This window comes from Narcine bancroftii, chromosome 3 (assembly GCF_036971445.1).
Source record: "Narcine bancroftii isolate sNarBan1 chromosome 3, sNarBan1.hap1, whole genome shotgun sequence".
NCBI lineage: Eukaryota > Metazoa > Chordata > Chondrichthyes > Torpediniformes > Narcinidae > Narcine > Narcine bancroftii.
The window spans coordinates 25,130,927-25,155,868 of record NC_091471.1 but is presented as its reverse complement, the minus strand read 5'-3'; the positions used below and the strand labels follow the sequence as shown (position 1 = coordinate 25,155,868).

Here is a 24,942-nt window from a genome sequence, read left to right as displayed (position 1 = left end):
GCAGCACCTTCAAGAGTACTGATATACAGAGGAATCTTGCAGCCTCCATATATTCCTGTAATGTGGCATACATGAGTAAATGTGGCCGAAACACAATTTTATACAGTTGCAACATGACTTTTGACTTTTCTACTAAATGCACTGACAAAGGCAAGTGTTCTATTTGCCTTCTTTGACACAACCCCATCTGCAAGTACTGAACGTTCAGAGTCAAGGGCTTATACCACAAAACCTTCCGTACTTTTGAAGGTCTTGCCGTTTACTGTGCACTTTCCTTTTTTCATCTGTCCTCTCAAAGTTCAACAACTCACACTTGCTCGGATTAAACACCATCTGCCACTTCTCCACTCATAACTCCGGAAACGAAATGCAGAGGCTACATTGCAAGATGCACACCATTAGTTAATTACAGAAAGGATGGCCAGATGACAGTTTACCAAGAAGTATTTAACAGAGCCTGCAGAATTCTGGAAAAAGGTCTTGTGGACAGATGAGACCAAAGTTTTTTTTAATATAATTGCGACTGAGTGTTTTATGTATAATAGAATTAGTTTAGCTTGTGATTTAAGTAATTTTATGAAATGTTTTAAGTCTAAAGTCTAAATTGTGTTTAGTCTAAAGTTGTCTTGTGTTTTACCCTAATGATGCACCGGTCTCCAAAAGTGGTGTCTGATTCTTTTTTACTGATGCCCATTATAACAGCCGCAGCTTTAAGAAAAGATGATAAGCTTCTAATTTGCTTCTAATTCCTCTAACCTCAGATAAAAGTCTTGGCCTCACTTTTGTCCTGGTTGTCCAGGGAGCTGCAGCACCCACCCAGGGCTTGTCTTGCGCAGGGTTGAGTCGGCCGCACTAGTGTGTTTAGGCAGCTTATCGCCCGCTCCCCTCCACCCACGTGTTTCTCCAACCCATTACTATTCTGTGAGATGATTCCTCTGTCCAGGGTCTAGTCTTTTGTGTTTGTTGATTTTTGTACTTTGATTATTTTTTGATTAATTGGAGTACAGCACTTTGGAGTAAAGTTCCGTTGTGTTTAAAATGTGCTATATTAATAAAATATTCAATTCCATTCAATGACTTCAGTTTTACATGGACTCCTGATGCCACCACCTCTCAGACACAGCCGTGATGTCAGGGGCAGTCACTCCCCACCTTGGCCCTTGGAACATAGGAATATAGGAAGTAGGAACAGGAGTAGGCCAAAAATGGCCCATCAAGCCTGCTCCGCCATTCAATACGATCATGGCTGATCTAATTTATGACCTAACTCCACCTACCTGCCTTCTCTCCATATCCCCTAATTCCTCTATCATGTAAAAATTTATCTAACCGAATTTTAAATATGTTTAATGAAGCAGCCTCAACCACTTCCCTGGTCAGAGAATTCCAAACATTCACTACTCTCTCGGAAAAACTATTTTTCCTCATCTCTGTCCTAAATCTACTCCCCCGACTCTTGAGACTGTGTCCTCTCATTTTAGTTTCCCCAGCCACCTCAAAACACCTTCCTACATCTATCCTATCCATACCCTTCATAATCCTATATGTTTCTATAAGATCTCCTCTCATTCTTCTGAACTTGAGCGAATACAATCCTAGACGATTTAATCTTTCATCATAAATCAACCCCTTCATCCCAGGGATCAACCTAGTAAACCTCCTCTGGACCGTCTCCAAAGCCAGTATATCCTTCCTCAAATATAGAGACCAGAACTGGACACAGTACTCCAGGTGCGGTCTCACCAGTACCTTGTACAGTTGCAACATTACCTCCCTACTCCTGAATTCAATTCCTCTAGCGATGAAGACCAACATTCCATTTGCCTTCTTAATAACCTGCTGTACCTACAACCTAACTTTTTGTGATTCATGCACAAGCACTCCCAAGTCCCTCTGCACAACAGCATGCTGTAGTTTTTCACCCTTTGGACGAAGGCCTTGATGATGTCTGATCCTGGTCAATCCCAAGTTAGTCATCGGTGAGTGCCCAATGACAGCACAGTCAACGACAACCTCTGTCACTTTGCTGGTGATTGTGAGCAGATGAATCAACTGGAATTATCCAGATTGAATTTTTCCTTCTCTTTGTGAATGGGATATTTCTGGGCAATTTCCCACATCATCAGTGTTGTAAATGACTGGAATAGATTGCTTGGTACTGCAGCTAGTTTAGGAGCACAGACCTTCAGTACTACACCTGCAATGGAAAATGCCAAGACATTGACATCAGAATCACAATTTATTGTCATGAACAAGTCACGAAATTCAGTGTTTTCCAGCAGCGTCACAGTCGAAACATCCATATACTCTACCCTGAAGCAATAATTCTTTTAAGAGCAGCTGCAACTGAACTTCCTGACCTGTAGACTGCAATCGGTAAGGATTGGTGACAATTATGAGATTCTGAGAAGCATAGATAAGGTCGACAGTGAGAACCTTCCTCCTAAGGTGGCCGTAGCAAACACCAGAGGACATCTGTAAAAAAGGAAAGGAGGAAAGTTTAGGGGAAACATCAGGGGTAAGTTTTTTTACACAGAGAGTTTGGGTGCCTGGAATTTATTGCTGAGGGCAGTAATGGAGGCTGGAAAAACAGGGGCATTTAAGAGACAAATGGATGAAATAAAAATGGAGGGTTATGAGGAAGGGAGTGTCTGCTGTAACACCATTGACAAGTATGCAGATGAAACCACCATTGTCAGGTGATGACAAGCAATGACGAGATGGAACGCATGAAGGAGATAGAAAGTCTGGTGGCATGGTGTCAGGATAACAACTTCAACGTCAGCCAAACAAGGGAACTGTCCTTGATTTCAGGAGGTGGGAAGGAGCATACACCCCTGCACAAATCAAAGGTGCTAAAGTAAAGACGGTGGAGAGCTTTAAGTTCTTAGGAGTGCGTACCTCCAACAACCTGCCTTCATATTGGTGTTGCAACCAAGAAAACACATCAGTGACCACTTTCACAAAAACCTGAGCAAGTACAGCATGCCCCCAAGTTCTCCCACCAACTTTTAAGTATTCACCATATCCAGATGCATCATGGGTATGGGAGCAGTTCTGTGCATGACCACGGTAAATTGCAGAGAGTGGTGAACATAGCTCAGGTCGTCACACAAACCAACCTCCCCTCCATCGCTTCCGTCTATACCTCCTGCTGTCTTGGGAGAGCTGCCAAAATATTAAAAGTCATCCCACTCCAGTTATCCTCACTTCTCCTACCTTCCATCCTCTCCCACCTCCCATCAGCCAGAAGATATATTTGCTTGAAAACTCAAATGTCCAGATTCAAGGGCTCTTTCTTCCCCTATTGTTATCAGACACTTGAATGGGTCTCTCACTGGTGAAAGGTGATGTCGGTGTTTAACTGTACTTTTCTTTTTGCATCATATTTTATAGTTTTCTCTATGCCACGCACTCTTTGATATGGTTACACTGTCTTATTTATTTATCTCTTTGTTTGCTGCTTAGTTTTGGACCAACTGCTGTATGTGCTCAATAGCATGCATATTGAAGCAGTGTTCACTGAAACAGTCACTCGTATATAGGGAGTGTACACATTAAACATTAAAACATTACAGCTCTGTTCAGGCTCTTCGGCCCTCTACATTGTGCCGTACTGTAAAAAAGTGCTAAACCCTCCCTACCCTATAACCTCCTACTTTCCTTTCGTCCATGTGCCTGTCTAATAGTCTTTTAAAGGCCCCTAATTTTTCAGCCTCTACCGCCACTCCTAGTGACACATCCTTGTGTCCCGGTGTTCAGCATTATCATGGAGGAGGTGTGACACCAATCCTCACTGCTTGCAGCATATAGATCAGGAAGTTCAGTGGCAGATCTGAAATCATTATTGAAGGCCTGTGCTCCAGTATTAGCTGCAGCACTAAGCAAACCATTTCAGTGCACATGGCAATGAAACAAATCAATTCAATGTTGTCAGTCCTGGGTAACAAATAAAAACAGTCCGCTGGAGGAACATGGCAGGTCGAGTAGTATCAGTGGGAGGAAAAGTGTGGTCAACAATTTGGGTCAAGACTGAGAGGGCACAGGAGGGATAGCCAGTGTGTTTGGGGCTCGGTTGGGTGAGGGGTCAGGAAGGGAGTGATGAGAGAGGGAGGGGTGAAGGATAGTGGACAGATGGGGAGGGTTAAAAGTGGAGTTCTGAGGCAGAGAGAGTTGACTGGCAGGTGCCAGTGCTGTAGCCTTTGCCCTGCCAGGGGCTATGAGGCATTTCTTCCCCTAATATGGAGGGGATCGAATTGGTTGTAGCCTGAGGCCTGTCATAGTGATGATGACAGAACAGAGCTGAGATGGTTCGCCTATTCTGCACCGCTGGCTGAGAATGGTGGTCCACCCAACAATGATAACCTCATTGAATTTCAATGGAGGTGTTTGATTTTCATGTTGCTGAAGATGGTCATTCCTCAAGAGATCTGAGCAAAAAAGAACAATCTACTGGAGCAGTGGCTTTCAAACATTTTCATTCCACTTGCATACCACCGTAATTGTAATTAATCCTTATTCCATTGGTGCTCTGTGTTTAGTAAGGGATTACTTAAGGTGCTATGAGAATGGAAAAAAAAAGTTTGAAAACCATTCTTTTAATCGTACCTAATTGACTCATTATATGCATGGATTCATAACTCCAAAGGAAATGGGCCACTGACAATTTTTCCCAATAATGGATCTAGACCGGTGAGTCTCAACCTTCCCTTCCCATTCACATACCACCTTAAGTAATCCCTTACTAATCACAGACAGACTGAGTGGTCAAGCCACATCCATAGGGGAGAAAGGAATTGTCGACGTTTCCAGAAAAAAGGCCCTTCATCAACCCTTCCTTATTGGTTAGACGCATCTGGGATATTGTGAGCAGTTTTGGGCTCCTTATTTCAGTAAGGATATGTTGGCATTGGAAAGAGTCCAGAGGAGGTTTACAAGGACAATCACCAAATGAAACAGGTTTTCATATGAGGAGCATTTGAAGCCTCTGAGATTGTACGGTTGAAGTTTAGAATGGGGTGGGGGGTCTCATTGAAACGTATCAAATACTGAAAAGCCTGGTTAGAGTGGATGTGGATAGAAATGTTTCCTATCGTAGGGGACCAAGGGGATGGCCTTAGAATACAAAAACATCCTTTTGGAACAGAGGGTGGTGAATTTGTGGAATTCAGTGCCCCAGACAACTGTGATGTCCAAGTCATTGGAGATATTTAAGGTGGAGGTAGATACATTCTTGAGCAGGAAGTATATCAACAGGAAGAAGACAAGAGAAAACGACAGAAAATCAGCCATGATGGAATGGCAGGGTGGACTCAATGGGCTAAATGGCCTGTCTCCATCTCCGCTCATATGTTTTATTGTCTTCTGGTTTTATTACTTATTTGCTGCAAATTGGATGGTGCCCAGGTTGCTCTGTGTGCAGACAAAGTGTGATTGCCAGTGAATGGGGCTGAGCGTCATGCAATTACTAACAAACATTTCATTCTTATCCTGGTAAAGAAGTCTTTGAGAAAGGTCCTGGGAGGTGCCCCTCGGATGTTACCCTGTCTCTATAGATTTATTACCAGAGGTTCTTTCATCAAATGGTTTGCTGGGGAAACTTTCTGCTCCAGCGGTTTGCTTTCCTGAGACTTTAAACGCTCATTGTATTGTAAGGATTTGTTCTTTGAAAAGTTACCATGGTTTCCTCGGTTTAGAAATCTCTTGAATCGGATTTTTAAAGGTCATTCTCTCTGCCGACTCTTCCAGTCACCTTCAGCTCAGTTCCTTTCTCCAACATTTCTCACTCCAGTCCAATAGACTTTTTATTACAAAAATCTTTATTCACAATAAAAAAAATATACAAAAGAAAACAGTGCAAGGTTGGTTCACATTCTTAGCGTCATTTTCCTGCACACATTTTGTCGCTGTACGTTGTAGTGCTGGCCATTACACTGGACACAAACAATTTTTTCAAAAGGTTTGCTTCCTGAAAAATTATTTGGGGATTATGACAGACAATTTCAAGATAATTTCAGATTTGCTGTATGATCGGCCCTTTCAATAACTCCAAAGCCATAGAGCGAGGAAACAATAGGCTTTATTATACTTTAGACTTGTAACTGGCCAAATTCTATGTGCTCAACTGAGGAGGTCAACCTTTATTCCAGGGTCACAAGGGGAGGAGTTACCAGGGAGTGAGTCACCAGTGGGGGATGAGCCAGCTATCCATTGATAGCCATATATTCACATAATCATATCACCACATTCACCCCCTCTTTTAAAACAAAACCCCACCGGGTTAAAAATCCTAGAGGCCCAGCTGGTCAGGTGGTCTCTTTTGCCTCTGTGACCGGTGCAGTTCCACCGGTGGTATAATGGTCGGCTCCATTTCAAGTCATGTGTCCTGAGGCTGGGGAGGGAGGGCCGGCTCCATCGGAGGTGGGGCTTGGATGTATGTGAGGGCAGTCACGGTGGTTGGAGCAGCTGGAACAGGGTCCAGGGTGTATAGCGAGGTGGGTAGGGATGGGTCACTGAGTGAGGGGGGGGGGCGGTACGGATGTAGGTAGGACCTGCATTGAAGGGGGTGGGGAGTGGGCAGGGGTGTCCAGAATGCTCCAGGTCTCAGACTGAGACTTTAACCTTATGGACATCCGGGTACACCACACAGGCACACTGAGGGTTGGCATGCAGGAGTCGCACCTCTTCAACCAATGGATCAGACTTGTGATCCCTCTCATGTTTCCGCAGCAGGACAGGTCCCGGGGATGAGAGCCAGTGTGGCAGTGTGGTTCTGGTCGCCGACTTCCTTGGGAATAAAAGCATGTGTTCATGTGGAGTTGCGTTGATAGTGGTACGTAACAGAGATTGGATGGCATGAAGTACTTCCAGCAGGACTTTCTGCCAATGGGACACTACCAGTCACTACCAGGTCTTTTTATTTAAGAGCCAGGAGGACAGCTTTCCAAAATGTGGCATTTTCTCTCTCTATCTGGCCGTTTCACCGGGATATGTAACTGGTCGTCCTACTTGTGGCAATGCCTCTAGCCAACAGGTACAGCTGTAGTTCCTCATTCATAAAAGAGGACCCCCAATCACTATGGATGTAATTTGGGTACCTGAAGAGGGTAAACATGCTGTGGAGTGCTTTTATGATGGTGGCTGAGTTCATGTCGGGACAGTGGATGGCAAAAGGGAACATGGAGTACTCGTTAATGATGTTCAGGAAATATACGTTACTGCTGAATGAGGGCAGGGGCCCTTTGAAGTCGATGCTGAGTCATTCAAAGGCACGTGTGGCCTTTGTGAGGTGCGACTTGTCAGGTCGGAAGAACTGTGGCTTGCACTCGGTGCAGACCTGACATGTTAAATGGAGTAGGCAAGGTTTCAGGCTATCACGAACAATCTCATTACTCCAGGCTGGAAAAGGTTATCGTGGAGAGACTGGAGGCAGCTGAGATTTGCACTGACGCACGTCCGCCAGGATAGGTCCTCTGGGGGGGGGGTTATTGTGCTTGCCCAGCCAGTATAGGTTATCGTAGTTATAGATGTAGAGCTCAATTCTCTACCTCAGGATTTTGTCAATTTTGATCCTCTTTGAGCAATTTATTTAGTTTGCTCCATGATTTTTCATTCCCATGATTCCACTCTCATTCAATGTTCTTTTCTGTTAGTCTTCTCAATGGAGCCATCTTTTCTAAGAGGTTAGATATGAGTTTACCCATATAGTTGACCATTCCATTAAACCTCCGTATGTCTTTTTTGCATTGTGGTCTTGGCATGTTCCCAATGGCGGACACCTGTCTGGGATCTGGTCTAATGCCCTCCCTGCCAATAATATCTCCTATAAAGGTTAGTTCTGCCACCCCAAGCTGGCATTTCTCTCTATTCCACTTCAGGTTTGCTTTCTTGTTGCTTCTAGCACTTTCCTTAGTCTCTCATCATGTTCCATTCTCGTTGTTCCCCAAACTATGATGTCATCCATTGAGGTATCAACTCCGTCCACGTCCTCATTGACCATTTGGATAGTTTTGTGATACACTTTAGGAGCTGAGGTAATTCCGAATGGTAACTTTAGGAATCTGTATCTGCCAAATGGACTATTGAACGTGCACAGTCTTGAACTTGCTTCATCCAATTTCAACTGCCAAAATCCTGATGATGCATCTAACTTGCTGAAAAACTTTGCGTTTGCAAACTGTGACATGATTTCTTCACACGTCGGAACCTTAAAGTGTTCTCTCTTTATTGCTCTGTTTTGATCTCTTGGATCCAAGTAAATTCTAAGCTTTCCATTCTTTTTGTCCAAAACGACAAGTGAACGCACCCACTTCATTGGCTTATCTATCTTCTGAATCACGTTCAGGCTTTCCATCCTGTCCAATTCTGCTTCACAAATGGAACTTTTCTGCATGGATGTATTATCGGTGGCACACATTTATCCACTCTGATCGTGTTTTCTCCTGGAAGGCAGCCTAGACCCTGAAATAGGTCATTGTACTCTTTCATGAGCTCATCATAGACTGTCTCTCCTTCACTTTCCACAATGAGGACCCTTTTTACAAGGTTCAGTTTCTCACAGTCTGTTAAACCTAGTATGGCCTGTACATCCTTTGGTACCACGATGAATATTAGCATGTGCTCTTTGTCCTTGTGTTTCACTTTGACCATGCATTCTCCTTGCACTGGTATATCTGTACCGAATATGCTGTCACCTTCACTTTTGTTCCATACATCTTTGGTCTGGATCTAATCTTCTTAAAATCAGTCTTTGATATTACATTAATTTGTGCTCCAGTATCCAATTTAACTGAAATGTAAATGTCATTCACTTTTAATCTCAACATCCAGTCTCTGTTTTCTTTCTTGTTTTCAGTCACAACATCTACATAGAATTCCTCTATCTCCCCTTCATCTACTGCATGAATATTGCTTTGTTGCACTTGGTTCCTACAGCAACAGGCATAATGGATGCTTCTGTTGCACCTATAGCAAGTTTTACCATATACTGGCCATTTTTTGGGTAAGTGTTGTGTACCACATCGACGACATGGCTTTCGATTGTCCCTTTCATTTTTGTTCGCTGGCCACACCTCTCTTTCCACTTTGGTGCACTTTTTGTTAAACAGTTTATGTCTATTCTTGCTCACTGCATCCACATTGCAGCTAGTTTCACTGAACAGCTCTTTTGCCTGCATTTTTACAGTTTCTGTAGCCTTTCAGAGAGCTATGGCTTTTTCCAGGTCTAGATTTTGCTCTCTTGGCAGACTTTCCCTTAGACTATTATCTGGAATACCACACACTAGTCTGTCTTTTATCAGCGAGTTGGTCAGTCCACCAAATTCATACATTTTGCTTCTGTTTCTCAATTCAGTCACCTCCTGATCAATACCTCCTTCCGTTTTCTCTATACATGTGAAAAATCTGTGCCTTTCAAACATTACATTATGATAAGGTCTGCAGTATGCCTCAAACTGCTCCATTATCTTTTCCCAGTTTCATTTTGTTTCCTTCAGCAGCAAATATGAAGTTCTTATACACGTCCAGGCCTTCATCACCCATGACATGTAAGAAAACTGATGTTTTCACTTTATCACTTTTCTCATCAGTTCCGACTGCCACTAAATACAATCCAGAATGCTGTTTGAATCTGTTCCAATTTTCAGCCACATTACCTGTCAGCTGAAGCTTCGCTGGTGGATGTAATCCTTTCATTTTTCACTGTGTTAGCTTCTCTTCACTGATCAGTTGATGACTTTAGATTTTACCTTTTAAAATATTTCCTTCAGTAATTTCCTTTATCTCACTTCTGACACCATGTTTCATCTTGTATGTGTGAGTTCTTAGACAACACATGGATGAAGAAAAAGTTTCTTTACTTTAAAGTTGTTGTAAACAGCACATGAGGCATGCAATGAGGCTGCAAAGCCTCCATTACAGATCTTGCATACACTGTCTCAGTCCCCTGCTGTCAGCCAAGTCTAATCAAACAGGAACCATAATCGAGGCCTTGCTAGTGGCCATGCAAACATGATCACTATCATTACAACGTGGTGGTGGGCTTAATGCTGGAATGAGATGTTCTCCAATCTGCATCAATCCTCAGCAAGTCAACTCGCACCAGGCAGTCACTTCCTCCTGAGCAGGACTCTCTTGCACCCTCTTTCTCTTCCTTCTTGCAGATGATCCAATTGATCAGCTAAACATTAATACTGCACTTGATCTCAGGAAGGGGTTGTACTGAGCTTTTCATCCAGTGTGTCAGAGTGATGAGCTGACTTCATGCTACACCATGGAACTACCTCCATCAAACATTACACCTCCCTTTAAAAACCTCCTGATGTGTTTCCCAGACTAATCTTTGGGCCAGTTCTCCTGTTCTCTTCCTGACTCAGTGGCTGTTTTTAATGAGTATTCAACCAACTTGACATGGCATGTTCAAATAGTCCTTTCAGAGTCCTTTCTCTTCAGACATGCTGGAGCCAGCTCAGTGTGAGGCTTTGTTTATCCAATGAATTATCAGGATTAAAAGCATCAAATGTTTTAAAATTTGCAGAGAGTGAGAGTAGCACAGCTGCAGAAAGCAAGGTTGACTTGACTGCTTTCTTTAAAATTGGAAGAGTTGCCAGTGAGATTCCACAAAGCTCAAAACAGTCTCCCTTGCTTTTTTGTAATAAATATTAATGATTTAAACTTAACTTAGTGGGGAAGCAGAAGACTAGAGCAGGACACCAGAGGATAAGAAGATCGCACAGCATCTGAGAGGGAGAAGCAGAGGAGATGACTCAGATGACTCATGGTGACGGTGACCACGCAACGGACCAGTGTGGGGGCTCTGTGGCTGGGGGACCAGTGCATGCGACTCGAGGCAAGGAACCTGCAGAAGCTGTGGGCTGCTGGAGAGTGCTATCAGGAGACTTGCGGACTGATGGAGACTGGCTCAAACCAGCTGGAGGAGTGGCAGGTATCAGAACTGGGATGCGAGGAGGAGCCAAGGGTGCTGAAGGTTTCTTGACTGTGTTGGCAGCTCAGATCTGGAGCTCAGGTTGCCCACCGTTTGGGCTGGATTCTGTGTGGCTACGAAGACTGCAGAAGCACTGGGGGAGAATCTAAGGACACTCAATGACTCTGGGTGGGCTCTCTTTTGCTTCTCTCTCTCTCTGACTGTAAGAAGCACTTAGGCAATTCCTGCCGATGGCGAATCTGTCTGCCTTGCAGCAGGCAAAAAGAAATTTCATACAGGATGACACTGTTTTATTACTAAGACAATAAATTGAATCTTGAATCATTATCTTATAAGGGAATGATATTGCATGATAGTCTGCGGAGGTTTAGACTGCAGGAAGCTCCAAGTGGCGTGATGCGTTGGGAAGAGAAGAGGCAAATAGAATTTATTCTGAAGAACTATGAGGTGCCACAAGTAAAGGCAACTGTACAGAGTGGTGTGGAGGAACAGAGGAAGTGCAAAAGGTCCCCACAGCTCCTTAATAATTGTGTCTCAACAGTCTCCAAACAGATGCCATTAATATAGACCTCCAATTTCCATTAACCCCCTCCTCTGCTCTCTCTCTCTCTCTCTCTCTTTCCATATCACACTCTCTCCCTTCCTTCAGCTCCCCACCCATTCCCTTCCTTCTTTTGTCAGAGAGCCCTTTCTTAGCTGCCCTCTGCCCTCTCTCCCTATCACTTCTCAGCTTCTTTCTCTTTGACCCTCCCACCTGCATCTACCTATTACCTCTTACCTATTAGCCTGTGTTCCTCCTGCTTCTCTGCTCTCTTCCCTTCCACCCCCACCACCCGCCCCACCTCTCCCACCCCCACCCCCAACTCTATTCAGGGGTGAAGTGCCAGTTGATGAAGTAGACAAAGACGATGTGGTCAAACAATAATCATGGCTTTTATTAGCAGAAACTCATGGTACAATAATGAAAGACAATAGGTGCATATAGAGTTATATCCAAGGGGAGTGTCCTTAACAGTAGAGATAATGCACAGGCAATGTTAGTACAGCAAGGCTCGCCAGAGCTGAGAAAGGCAGCTTGGCAGAGATTCACCACAGTCTCCCCCCAGCAGAAGAAGGGTTCAAATCAAAAGGACAGCTGCTAGGAAAGACTGAAGCAAGCGATACATGGATACTATGTTTGGCCTTGAGACACTCTAACAGCCGAAATACGCCAGTATCTAACAAGCAATCGAAATATAATGAGATGTTTTATGAATATGTCAGCCTATCAGGTTGTTTACGAATTCTGGTACTTCGTCTCAAAACAGGCGGCTCCTTTGCAACCTTGGGAACTGCTACAGGTCCTGGGTCTGTAGTGTGGGAAGAACTGGCTTATGGACCTGCTCCAGAATTGCCAGCGTGAGGCAGTGGAGCCTCAGCATGGCCATCTGAAAGCTAACTAGGGGTCACAGGCTGGGGGGAGGGGGGTGTGTCCAACCTCTCAGGCTCCCTCTGAGTAGGGGTATGAGAAAGGGACGAACCAGGCAAGGCCAGATCTCTTAGGGGTACAGTGTCAGTACTCCCATCTGGGAATTTAACATGGGGTTAGTATGCAGTAGCTGAACAGGTTGGACTCGGGGGTCTGTTTTACGCGCCCAACTGTGGCTCTTCAGCAGCACGGTTCCAGGCTCAGATAAACAGGCTGGCCAGTCCATCACAGTTCCTGATTTCCTAGGAAAGACAAACATATGTTCATGAGGTGTTTCATTTGTTGCAGTACACAATAAAGACCGAATAGAATGTAGTGCCTCAGGCAGCACCTCCTGCCACCGGGTAACAGGGAACCATGTGTTTTTAAAGGAAAATTAACAGTCTTCCAGACTGTAGCATTAGTCCTTTCAACCTGCCCATTGCCCTGCAGGTTGTAGCTTGTGGTACGGCTGGTGGCAATCCCCTTTCGTAGAAGGGCTCCCTGCAGTTCAGCACTCATGAATGCTGAGCCTCTATCGGTATGAATGTAATTGGGAAAACCAAAAATGCTGAAAATTCTGTCAAGTGACTTAATGACAGACACTGACGAGACGTCAGGGCAGGGTATCGCAAAGGGAAACTTGGAATATTCGTCAATTCTTCTTTGGCTTGGCTTCGCGGACGAAGATTTATGGAGGGGGTAAAAGTCCACGTCAGCTGCAGGCTCGTTTGTGGCTGACAAGTCCGATGCGGGACAGGCAGACACGGTTGCAGCGGCTGCAGGGGAAAATTGGTTGGTTGGGGTTGGGTGTTGGGTTTTTCCTCCTTTGCCTTTTGTCAGTGAGGTGGGCTCTGCGGTCTTCTTCAAAGGAAGTTGCTGCCCGCCAAACTGTGAGGCGCCAAGATGCACGGTTTGAGGCGATATCAGCCCATTGGCGGTGGTCAATGTGGCAGGCACCAAGAGATTTCTTTAGGCAGTCCTTGTACCTTTTCTTTGGTGCACCTCTGTCACGGTGGCCAGTGGAGAGCTCGCCATATTACAGTAAGGAAATATACATTTTTGTTGTTGGAAGGTAACGGCACTTTAAAATCTAAACTAATCCTCTCAAAAGGTCGGGTTGCCTTGATGAGAGTGGCCTCCAGAGCTTTGAAGTATTGCGGTTTGCATTCTGCGCAAACAGGACAGCTTTTAGTCAGTTTCCTGACTTCTTCCAGAGTGTAAGGAAGGTTGTTAGCCCTTATGTAGTAGAAGAATCTCGTGACTCTGGGTAGCACAGTCTTTTATGGATCTCTTTTAGCCCCTCCAGCCAAGCACCAGCAGCAGATCGTAACAATGCGCCAGAGGGATCATTTAACCTGTCCGGTCTATACTGGATCTCATAATTATAAGTTGAGAGTTCTATTCGCCAGCGTGCCATCTTATCGTTCTTGATTTTACTTTTGTGTTTAGTACTGAGTATGTAGGCAACAGATTTCTGATCAGTGACAAGAGTAACTTTTCTGCCGGCTAGAAAGTGTCTCCAGTAGCGAACAGCTTCAATAATAGCCTGCGCTTCTTTTTCAATGGCAGGATGTTTACGTTCAGGTCTACGTGATGTGCGGGAGAAGAATGTCACAGGTCTGCCCTTTTGATTAAGGGTTCCTGCCAAGGCACAATCTGAGGCATCAGTTTCTACTTGGAATGGGACATCCTCGTCAATGGACGAGAGTGCAGCTTAAGCAATATCAGCTTTAATTCTCTCGAAAGCCTTCAAGGCCATTGGGGAGAGAGGAAAAGATTTAGTGTCAAACAGAGGGTGTGCCTTCATGACATAGTCCCAAACCCATTTGCAGTAGTTGGAAAATAATCCCATACACCTTTTAAGGGCTTTTGCTGAGTTTGGGGGTGGTAATTTCTTAAGGGGGGCCATTCTTTCCGGGTCGGGGCGGATTTCGCCCTTGCGGACAATATTGCCCAGAATGGGTAGTTCTGTCGCGTTGAACACACATTTGCCCTGTTAAATGTAAGGTTCAGTTCTTTAGCTGTTGCTAAAAATTTCTTTAAGTTGTTGTTGTGCTCAGCCTGTGTTTTCCCACAGATAGTGACATTATCCAGATAAGGAAATGTACCCTGTAACTCATACGTCCTAACAATCTTATCTATTTCCCTCTGAAACACGGACACACCATTAGTGACTCCAAAAGGTACCCTTTTAAACTGGTAAAACCACCCCCCCCCCCCATCAGCCTCGAAGGCTGTATAGGGTCATTCCCATTTTTTAATGGAGATTTGTTGATAAGTTGCTTTGAGGTCGATAGTGGAGTACACTTTGTATTGCGCTATCTGATTAATCATTTCATTGATGTGTGGCAGGGGGTAGGCATCCAGGTTCGTGGAATGGTTGATTGTCTGGCTGTAGTCAATAGCCAGACGTTTCTTAGTGTGATTTTTCACATCTACCACCTAGGCTCGCCATGGGCTCTTACTGGGTTCAATTACTCTCTCTTTAAGCAATCTCTGGGTCTCAGCTTTGATAAACTCATGATCCTCTTTGCTGTAAGAATGGCTCTTAGTGGCAATCGGCCAGCACTCAGGGGATAAATCACTGAAAAGGGAGGGAGCTTTGATCTTTAATGTGGACAGACCGCAGTAACTAGCGCGGGGGATGGTAAGTGTGGGTAGTGGCCCACCAAAATTTAACACTACACTGTTCATCTGAGATTGAATATCTAACCCCAGTACCACAGGGGCGCAGAGCTCCAGCATTATAAAGAGCCACACATCAGCCAGGCAATGTCCCTGCAAATTTAAAATAACTTTACACTTGTCCTGTTCAGTTTCACTACAAGCCATCAATACCTTTCGGTTCATTGGATATCTCAGCAAATTTAAGTCTCTGGCAACTCTCTCGCGGATGTAGCTGTCATCACTCCTCGAGTCTATTAGACAATCAAGAGTCTCACCATTCACCTCCTCCTTCATAGTCGACCGTTCCAGTCCGTAACATCCCCCAAGCTTTGGAGTCAATTGAGCTATCACAGGGGAGCTCACCTCGCCGTCACTTGAAGTCGATTCAGCCTGCTCGTTTCTAGATACCCCATTTTCAGAGTTGTCTTCAATTCCTGCAGCTCCAGGACGCATTTTCTTGATGTTTCTCTTCTTCTTATCAGTGGGAGTACTTTTTGCCTTACATGCTTTAGCGAAGTGGCCGAGTTTCCCACAATAACCGCAGGTAAAAATCGAGCCGGGCACTTCTGTCTGGGGTGCCAGCTCTTATCACAGAAGTAGCATTTTTCAGGAGTTTGCCTTTATCTTTCCTTCAGGGTTCCAGCACTCCTGGATGTTTCCTTTTCAGTTTCTAGCATTTCACTGGACCGCATGGCACTTCTCAGTGTTTTAGCTAGAGTGGTTGCCCGGTCGTAGGTTAAGGGCTCCGTCTCCAGCAGCCTCTGTCGGATGTAACTGGAGTCAATCCCGTTGACTAAAGCATCCAGCTTCAAGGCATTGTGGTGTTGTTGCACATTGACTGCCCTGACATCACATTCGTTTGCCAGTGAGTCGAGAGCCAGTGCATAGGCAGCATCACTTTCCCCGGGTCTCAGGTGTCTAGTCAACAACTGGTGTCGAGCAAGCACCACATTCCGTGGCGCTACATAGTAAGTAGTCGGACATTCCTGGGCTATAGCCAGAGTGGTAGCTCCTTGTGTTATGGCGAAAGGGACCTCACCCTGCAGAGAGTTCAGGTGGCCACACTGATTCACCTCATCGACCACGTTGTTTCAAGCCATGTAGTAATCGAAACAAGCAATCCAGTGGTTGAAAATTTCTCTGGCCCTCGGGGCCAACTGGTCGATTATCAGCTGCATCTATTTCTGCTAATAAAATTGAAGTGCCATTTGATGAAGTAGACAAAGATGATGGGGTCAAACAATAATCAGGACTTTTATTAGCAGAAATTCATGGTACAATAATGAAAGACAATAGGTGCATATAGAGTTATATCCAAGGGGAGTGTCCTTAACAGTAGAGATAATGTACAGCCAATGTTAGTACAGCAAGGCTCGCCAGAGGGGAGACAGGCAGCCTGGCAGACATTCACCACAAGGGGTCCTCTTTATTTAGGATTTAGGACAGAAGACAGGGTGCGAAGAGGTGTAGTCAAGGTAGTTGTGGGAGTTGGTGAGTTTTAGAGGATCTCTGTCAAGAGTTTGTCTCCTGAGATGGAGGCAGAGAGATTGAGGAAAGGGAAAGTGTTGCTAGAGATAAACCAAGTGAATTTGAGGTTGGGGCAAAAGTTGGCAGCAAAGTGGATGAAGTCAACGAGCTGATCATGAATGCATGGATTGGGTGCACAGGCTATATAGTGGGACAGCAGAAGAATTTCAAAGAGAGTGCTCATAAAACTGTATTCTTATTTAAAACAAGGAGAGTAAGGGATGGGGAAAGTCCGCCTTGGATAACTAATGAATTTAAGGCATTAAATTAAAAAGCTCATGCGTTAACAAAGTTGTCAAGAGTAGTGGAAAACAGGCAGACTGGGAAAACTTTCAAAAGCAACAAAGAACCACTGAGCAAGCAATGAAGAAGCAAAAGATAGCTTATGAAAGTAAACTAGCACAGAACATAAAAGACGTAAGAATTTTTTATAAATATGTAAAGTGTGACTGAAGTGAACATGTAGCAGCACTGATTTACCGCAGCTTACAAACAAAGAAAGAATGCGCTCACTCATTTCTTTCAGCACACGAGGAAGTCAACTTTCTTTTACTAGTGACTGGACACAGCACTGCATTCTTCAACTCCCCAAACAGCACCCTGCTAAACCCCTCTGACCTTCTCACTGCCACACAGGTGATCCTGACCCTCTCACCCTCCTCCCTCCTGCATCTGAGATTCATCACCCGCATACTGACGCTTAACACAATCACGCATGTTCTTAGCCCCACGCGTCGCATGGCTTATGTCATCACCAGCGGTCGGTACTGCTCTCGATGAAGGTAAGTACGTGACCGCAGCCAGCCTTTGAAAGATGAAAAGGTGGAACTAATAATGAACAATGCGGAAATGGTCAAGGATTTGAACAAGACATTTGTGTTAGTTTTCACAGTGGATGATACACCTAACATGCCAGAGAGAGAGGTGAGGACTTCATTCACTAAAGAGTTAGTGCTCAGAACAGCAGTGGGCCTAAGGTTTAAATGGAATGCAACCCCAGGAACATAAAGAAATGGCAGAAGATATAGTAGAACATCTTAGGGCAAAGGATTCGTACTGTGCTGCAATGTTCTATGTTCTAGATCAGTGGTTTTCAAACCGCACCCCCCCCCAACTCAAATTCCACCTTAAGCAATCCCTATGCCGTAAGTGCTCTGTGATCAGTAAGGGATTGCTTAAGGTCATATGTGAGTGGAAAGAAAAAGTTTGAAAACCACTGTTTTAATTGCCCCTAATGGACTTGTTATGTGCACGGTTTCATAACTCCAAAGGAAATGGGCCAATGACAATTTTTCTCAAGCAAGATATTTCAGTAATAATTGGGCCTAGAGCAGTGATTCTCAACCTTCTCTTCCCACTCACATCGCAGAGCACCAATGGTATTGGGATCACTTAAAGTGGTATGTGAGTGGAAAGAAAAAAGTTGAGAACCAATGCTGTTGGCCAATTAACTTAATATCTGTAGTCAGGAAAATGCTTGAACCTAAGAAATTGTTCAGTTTGAGCCAGAGTAATTGGTGGAAGCAGAGTCAACTGTCAGCATTTAGGAGGTGTCTTGATGACTCTTCCAGGCAGAGGATATGGTCAAGTCCAGAATTTCGGATTAGTACAATGGGTACCATGTTCTATATGGAAATAGTCGGCCAAATGGCCTAGTTCTGTGCCGTCTGACTCTGTGACACTAATTAGTCCATATGTGTGGTTCTGGTCTCCATCTAACAGGAAAGATGTGATTGCACTGGAGAGGGTGTGAAAAAGATTTCCACAGATGTTGTGGGACAAGAAAATCGTAGCTATGAAGAAAGATTGGATAAATTAGGGAACAGAGGAAGCTGTGGAAAGGTTTGACTGAGCTGCAAATATTATCAGGAGTGAGGATAGCATAAGTGGGAAGGACCTGCTTCCCTGAGAAAAGGAGAGGAGGAGAGGGATTTAAAAAAATAGAAAAGTCATTGATAGAAGGGAGAGGTGGGAAAAGCGTTTGACCTAAGAGGTGGCAGGGGTCTGGAATTCTCTTCTTGATAGACTGAAGCAGAAACATTTGGACGTGAACTTCAGTCGCGACCTGCATGAACTTTGGCCAAGTGTGTGAAGGCTGGATTGAGCTGTTATATTCTCAAGCTAACTTTTGGGATAAAGTCCAGAGGTGTTCCCATTTTGAGTTCCTTCCATTTCTGGAGTGACAGGATCTAGGCACCTTGCTCAAGAGATATTAGTTTGGGGTTAGGTTTCAACCACTTTGAAAGTACACTTTACTGATCTGATGGCAATCCTGCTTTGGTTGTTCAATCTGAATACAGTAAAATCCCTGTTATTTGGAATTCAAGCAACCGGCAAAAAAAAAAATTGTGAATTCCAGCCAAAAAAGGAATAGGTAAAAAATAGGAAAGTTTAAAATTGGCACCCCCTCGCAGTTAGTTCGTTAAACCATGATCCTGATTAACTGGGAAATTCACTAATCTAGCATCTACCAATCCCCATAGATGCCAGATACCAGGAGTTCTACTGTAGTAAAGTTCCAAATCCAATAACTTCCCTCAATCCATCAACTCTGACATCTGTTGTGCTGTGGTCTTTAGTTTGGGTAGGTTCTCATCAGTTTACTGGGGCTTTTCAAATTAATTTACTAATAGGATGTTCAGTCCCATTTTCTACTTAATTAATTCCAGATACTTCTAGCCACAAACCCTTTTTCTAATTCATAATCATTTGTACTTGTTAATTTTCACCTTAACCTTGATTGCAATGATCTTTATGCATTAAAGAATAAAGGTAGTATTTAATTGGTAAATGATATTCAGATTGGAATGGCCTCCACTTATGTGTTGAATAAATTAAGCACGTAAAATTAAAACATTGAGGTTAGGGACTGGCCTCAGGTGAATCGTGAGTGGCACTGTATGATTGTTCATTACAATAGTTCAGAAAATATAATCAGCTAACAATAAATTAACAAAATGATAACAACCCAATGCACCAAAGATTTTCAAGGGTATAAAAAGGGAGGAAAGTTGAAGTTGCTCATTGCAGTTTGGAAGGTTTGTTCTGTCCAGGTACACCAGGAGAACATCATGCATTCCGGTTGCCTCACAGTTGGATTCCTCTGCCTCTTCTCCTTCTCCACAGCTTGTTACATCAGCAACTGCCCCATCGGAGGCAAAAGATCCATCATGGAGATGGAGATCAGACAGGTAAGGGGCAGCTTTCTTCACATTGACTGAGCTATTCCAATTGATCCAGATTTGCAGAGATCACAGATTTTTTTCACTGACAGATATAGCAAAGGGTGGCCTTTAATAAGATTGACTATGGTCTGACATAATGAATGCAAACCCTCTTTTCTTAATCCAAGGTTTCATGTGCATTCTAAAGTAGTCCTACACATGATCCTATCCTGAACATGCATACTGTTCTCATGAGATTGGAGATCTGTTACTCTCTGTAAAGCTAATGTCAAGGACAATGGCACTTTATACATCCAATCTGAAGGATTTTAATACCTTTTAGGTTTTAGTGTGGACAAGGTAAGATAGTGTTTTATTAAGAGACATCTATTGAAGAAATGATGGAATATTAAACAAAAATAGAAATGTAGGAAAACTTCAGCCAATCCAGTAGCATCTGTAGATGGAGTTACCAGGGACCTTTGCCCAGATCAGAGGAGAGAGTGGAGGGTTTACAGATTTCCCTGCAAAGCTCGGGGGAGGAGAGAGGTGCAAGATTTTTAAAAAGTTGTGTGGAGATTGGTTAAGGCAGATAAAGTGATAAGGACATGGATACTGTCAACCAGATATTTTAAGTGAACAGAGTGAGAAAAGGACATAAGCAAATCAATGGGATCAGTTGAGAGATGGTTTCAGTTGGAAAGGGTTTCATGGTGCCGGGATAGGAGGTAAGGTAGTGTTCTTTTAGTTGACATTGGGTCTTATTATCGACAATGGAAGAAGCTGCCAACAGACAGGTGAGAATGGGACTGGGATTGAGAATTTAAATAATTGAGGATTCTTTCTCTATCCAACACTGATACAAATGGCAATACATTGGACAATGGCATTGTCCAACAAAGAGGTATGTTAGAGGCACAGAGATCACGGTAGACAGCAGCTGGGAACTCTGGCGCAAAAGCAAATATCAAAAAGGTATTTTTATATTTCAATAGAATGGAAAATTCTAAAGGTACTTCATTGGAGTTTACAACTCAGAACAAAACCAATTTAGGGAAAAGTGAAATATTTGGGGCCCAATTTTGTTCGTGATACCTGATATAGTATTAGGCTGGAATTTTCATTGCAGAGCTAGATTAAAGGTAGTTCATGTGTGGTTTACAAACAGGTCTAAGAGGTTGGTAACTGAGATTGATCATTATAAAAGAAAGACCATATTAGCCTAATAGACGTACTGATTCTATAGATTCAAATGACATTAATTGTGGTACAATGCCTCAACAAGAGAATGGATCTTAATAATATTATGTTGGTCATTTTGGATATATTCTGGTGTTACGGTGCTATTAAATAACTAAAATCTATAAAGGAATATATTTCAACAAGAAAGATACAGTGGCTGGTTACGTGTAACATCTAATCTGTGGAGAATAATTTATTGAGGTTTCAATGGAAGGTAAAGACAGAATTACTTGAAAAAGTGCTTGATGCGGATTCAGTGAGTTGAAGGCTCTGTTTCCATGCTATGTGACCTGGCAGTTTAAAGAAGTAAACTATCTTTACAAAAAAGGGCGCAGTAGCCAAAAGCGTTGGAGAAATTTAGCAGCATCCATGGAAAGCAAAAGGCGGGCAACGTTTTGAGGCCAAACCCTTCTCTATGAGCACTGAAAATCAGGCAGATGCCAGATATAAGGAAGTGGGAGGGAAGGGAAGACGCTCATCCACCGACTTTTGCTTTCTACGGATGCTGCATGACCTGCTGAGTTTCTCCAACATTTTTGGATATTGCACTAGACGCCAACATAGGCAGATTTGTTCTTGTTTACCACTGTGACAAAAGAGCCTTTAGAACTTGGTGATAGTGTGAGAAATATTTAACTCTTTGTGAGATCGGCCTCATAAACCAAACCCCACTCCATCACTCCATCAATACCTCCCACCTCCTTGGGAAAGCTGCCAATAAAGGATCCATCCCGCCCCAATCACCTTATTGGGTCAGACAGAAGATAAATGAAAAAAATAAACTTCTGGGTGCAAGGGCAGTTTTTTTTTCCTGCTGTTATCAGATTTTTGAAGGGACCTCTCATTGGTAAAAGATGATGCTCCTGCACCGTCTAACTGTACTTTTTCCCTATATCCTGCACTTTGTCCCAGTAACACCATTTTGACGTTCTGAAATGCCATACTCTGTACTTTTGTTTTATTATTACGCTACCTGCTGCACAAGAACAGATTGAATGACCTCACTAGCATTGCAAATCAAAGCTTCTCACTGTACCTTGGTGAACAATTCAATTGTACTGCTGTGGTGATGCATGTTCTATCCTTCCCCAGTGCTTGCCTTGTGGCCCAGGAAATCGGGGTCAATGCTTTGGAACCAGCATCTGCTGTGGGGAGGAGATCGGTTGCTACTTTGGAACTTCTGAGACATTGAGGTGCCAAAAGGAAGTCTACCTGCCCTCTCCCTGTGAACCCACCGGCAGACTCTGCGGCAGGAATGGTGGGAAATGTGCCACATCGGGAACCTGCTGCACTGCTGGTGAGATGCTGTCCCTTTAATCCAATTGACTTCATTCCAGAGAAATTGAAGTCGTCTAGTCCAGTGGAATATGTCGTTCATTTTGTTGTGGACCCCACTGGACATAGGCACTGCAGCTAAAGTGAGAAGCCCACAACGTGGATGGTAGATCCCCATTTTCTGTTTAATGCCATGTTTATCTGCACATCACCTGCAGCTGAAAATCTGAAACATACTCAACATCTGTGGACAGAGAAACAGAGTTCATGTTTTAAGCCGATGACACTTTGTCTTTGGACCTGAAACATAACCCTGTTTCTCTTTCCACAGATGCTGCCAGACCCTGCTGAGAGTTTCCTCCATTGGAAGGATGGAAATTTATTCTGAAATCAGAATCTGTATCAGGTTTATTGTCGTGAACATGTGTCATGATATGCACCTGTGTTGATTGTCTCTGCTACTTCCTAGCTTCTATGACATACCTTGCGACATTTTATCTGAAGCAACACTTTGGATTTAAGCTACAGCATTTCCAACCATGCAACAAAGAGTTTACCCCTTGAAGTTCATCTCTAATAAACGTAGGGCCGATCTTCTAACTTAGCATCTGGGTTCAGAAACCCTCAACATCAGACTCAGCAGAGGAGTTGAGTGCATTCGGCTCCACACAGAACCTGAACACGTCTCCTGGAAACCTAGCAAAAATCTATTCCTGTGCGTGAGCCTGGACGTAAATTAGCAATTTCTTCAATTCACGGTGAAGACCAATGGTAGAGCACTCTCTTGGGTAGAATAAAGAGAGGGTAGGTCTATTTTTTCAGGCGTAGAGGGGGTTAAGATGGGGCATGGTTGAGGCATATAAAATGTTGAGGGGCGCACACAAGAGAAGGCTTCAGGTAGCTTATCCCCTTATCGAATGTGGATAGCACAAGAGGACATGTATTTAGGGCATGGGGTAAGAGATTTAAAGAGAATCGGAGTGGGGGGGATCTTTGGTGGGAGCAGAGTTGCTGACAGAATTCAAAAAGTGTCTTGATCAGCACTTTAATGGCAGAGAAGGCTACAAGTTTAAATTTAAAATTTAGACATGCAAGTCCTTTTGACCCACCAGTCCACATCACACAATTACACCCAATTGACCTACAATCCGGTAGGATTTGAAGGGTGGAAGGAAACTGGAGCACCTGGAGAAAACACACACAGATAAGCAGACATGAGGAGAACATTCTTACAGATGGCACTGGATTCAAACTCCAGTCACTGGCGCTGTAACAGGATTGCGCTAACCACTACACGAACCATGCCGTCCTAATGTTCTGGAATTAATACAGATTGGTACACATTAATTGGTGTGAATGTGGTGGGCAGGATGTTGCGGTATGACTCTTAGTGTATGGAGAGATGCCTAGCTTGCTATACCCCAAACTCTAGCTGCACGTGAATACAGATAAGATTCCAAATCCACATCTTTGCTGTATTTCTGCTTTCGGACTATTTAATCAGATGCGATCAGACTGCAATTCATTTAAAACTTAACAATGATGTCTGCTGAGGTGTGGAAATTGAATTAATTTTCCAATTTAGATCAGTGAATAATTAGTGAAATAAACAGAGAATGCTTGAAATACTCAGCTGGTGGGGCAGCTTCCATTGGGGAGAAAAGCTGAATTAATATTTCAACTCAATAGCAAAAGTTAGAGAAGTAAAACAAGTTTGAACATTGTTTAAGGTGGTTGATGTTTCAGGGTATTGTGTTTGTCAATAACTGTCATGGCATTGTGCTGTTCATTTATCACAGAGAGCTGCACAGTGGATCCCACCTGTGACACCAGGACCATCTTCTCCTCAGATTAACGTGTGCCACCAGGGAAAACCTGATCTGCAGCACAGGACAACAAACCTACGTCACTCGCCACAGATCAACATTGAATACAATCATCTTTTAATGCTGAATAGACAGAAATTGTAACTGCTAAAGATTTTCAGACATTTACAGCCATGTTAAGTAAATGTGAAATAATGCAACACTTGGACTAACAATTGACAATAAATAGAGTTTTCAAACTTCTTGATCCTTTTTGAGTTTGAATTCTGTTATCTTTCTCTTTGGCTTGGCTTCGCGGACGAAGATTTATGGAGGGGGTAAAAGTCCACGTCAGCTGCAGGCTCGTTTGTGGCTGACAAGTCCGATGCGGGACAGGCAGACACGGTTGCAGCGGCTGCAGGGAAAAATTGGTTGGTTGGGGTTGGGTGTTGGGTTTTTCCTCCTTTGCCTTTTGTCAGTGAGGTGGGCTCTGCGGTCTTCTTCAAAGGAGGTTGCTGCCCGCCAAACTGTGAGGCACCAAGATGCACGGTTTGAGGCGATATCAGCCCACTGGCGGTGGTCAATGTGGCAGGCACCAAGAGATTTCTTTAGGCAGTCCTTGTACCTTTTCTTTGGTGCACCTCTGTCACGGTGGCCAGTGGAGAGCTCGCCATATAACACGATCTTGGGAAGGCGATGGTCCTCCATTCTGGAGACGTGACCCACCCAGCGCAGCTGGATCTTCAGCAGCGTGGACTCGATGGTGTCGACCTCTGCCATCTCGAGTACTTCGACGTTAGGGATGAAAGCGCTCCAATGGATGTTGAGGATGGAGCGGAGACAACGCTGGTGGAAGCGTTCTAGGAGCCG

General features: G+C 43.9%; 1 protein-coding gene across 2 annotated transcripts; it reads left to right on the top strand.

The window, feature by feature from the left end:
• The first annotated feature begins 352 nt into the window (after positions 1-352).
• LOC138756073 (oxytocin-neurophysin 1-like) lies at positions 353-24,308 on the top strand. Of its 2 annotated transcripts, XM_069922741.1 has the most exons (4): positions 353-477; positions 19,713-19,777; positions 22,085-22,289; positions 24,067-24,308. In XM_069922741.1, exons 1-4 carry the CDS (start codon positions 426-428, stop codon positions 24,120-24,122), a joined length of 378 nt encoding a protein of 125 aa, XP_069778842.1. In that variant the 5' UTR covers positions 353-425; the 3' UTR covers positions 24,123-24,308. The 2 variants fall into 2 exon arrangements, with proteins under 2 accessions (XP_069778842.1, XP_069778840.1); XM_069922739.1 differs by lacking the exon at positions 353-477 and having other exon boundaries at positions 19,631-19,777.
• The last annotated feature ends 634 nt before the right edge of the window (positions 24,309-24,942 follow it).

Excerpts from the sequence above, each read along its gene's own strand:
- LOC138756073 (XM_069922739.1), top strand. The coding sequence starts at position 19,658 with ATGCATTCCGGTTGCCTCACAGTTGGATTCCTCTGCCTCTTCTCCTTC. Across the intron at positions 19,778-22,084 it reads TGGAGATGGAGATCAGACAG|TGCTTGCCTTGTGGCCCAGG; the intron begins GTAAGGGGCAGC and ends ATCCTTCCCCAG. Across the intron at positions 22,290-24,066 it reads GGGAACCTGCTGCACTGCTG|AGAGCTGCACAGTGGATCCC; the intron begins GTGAGATGCTGT and ends CATTTATCACAG.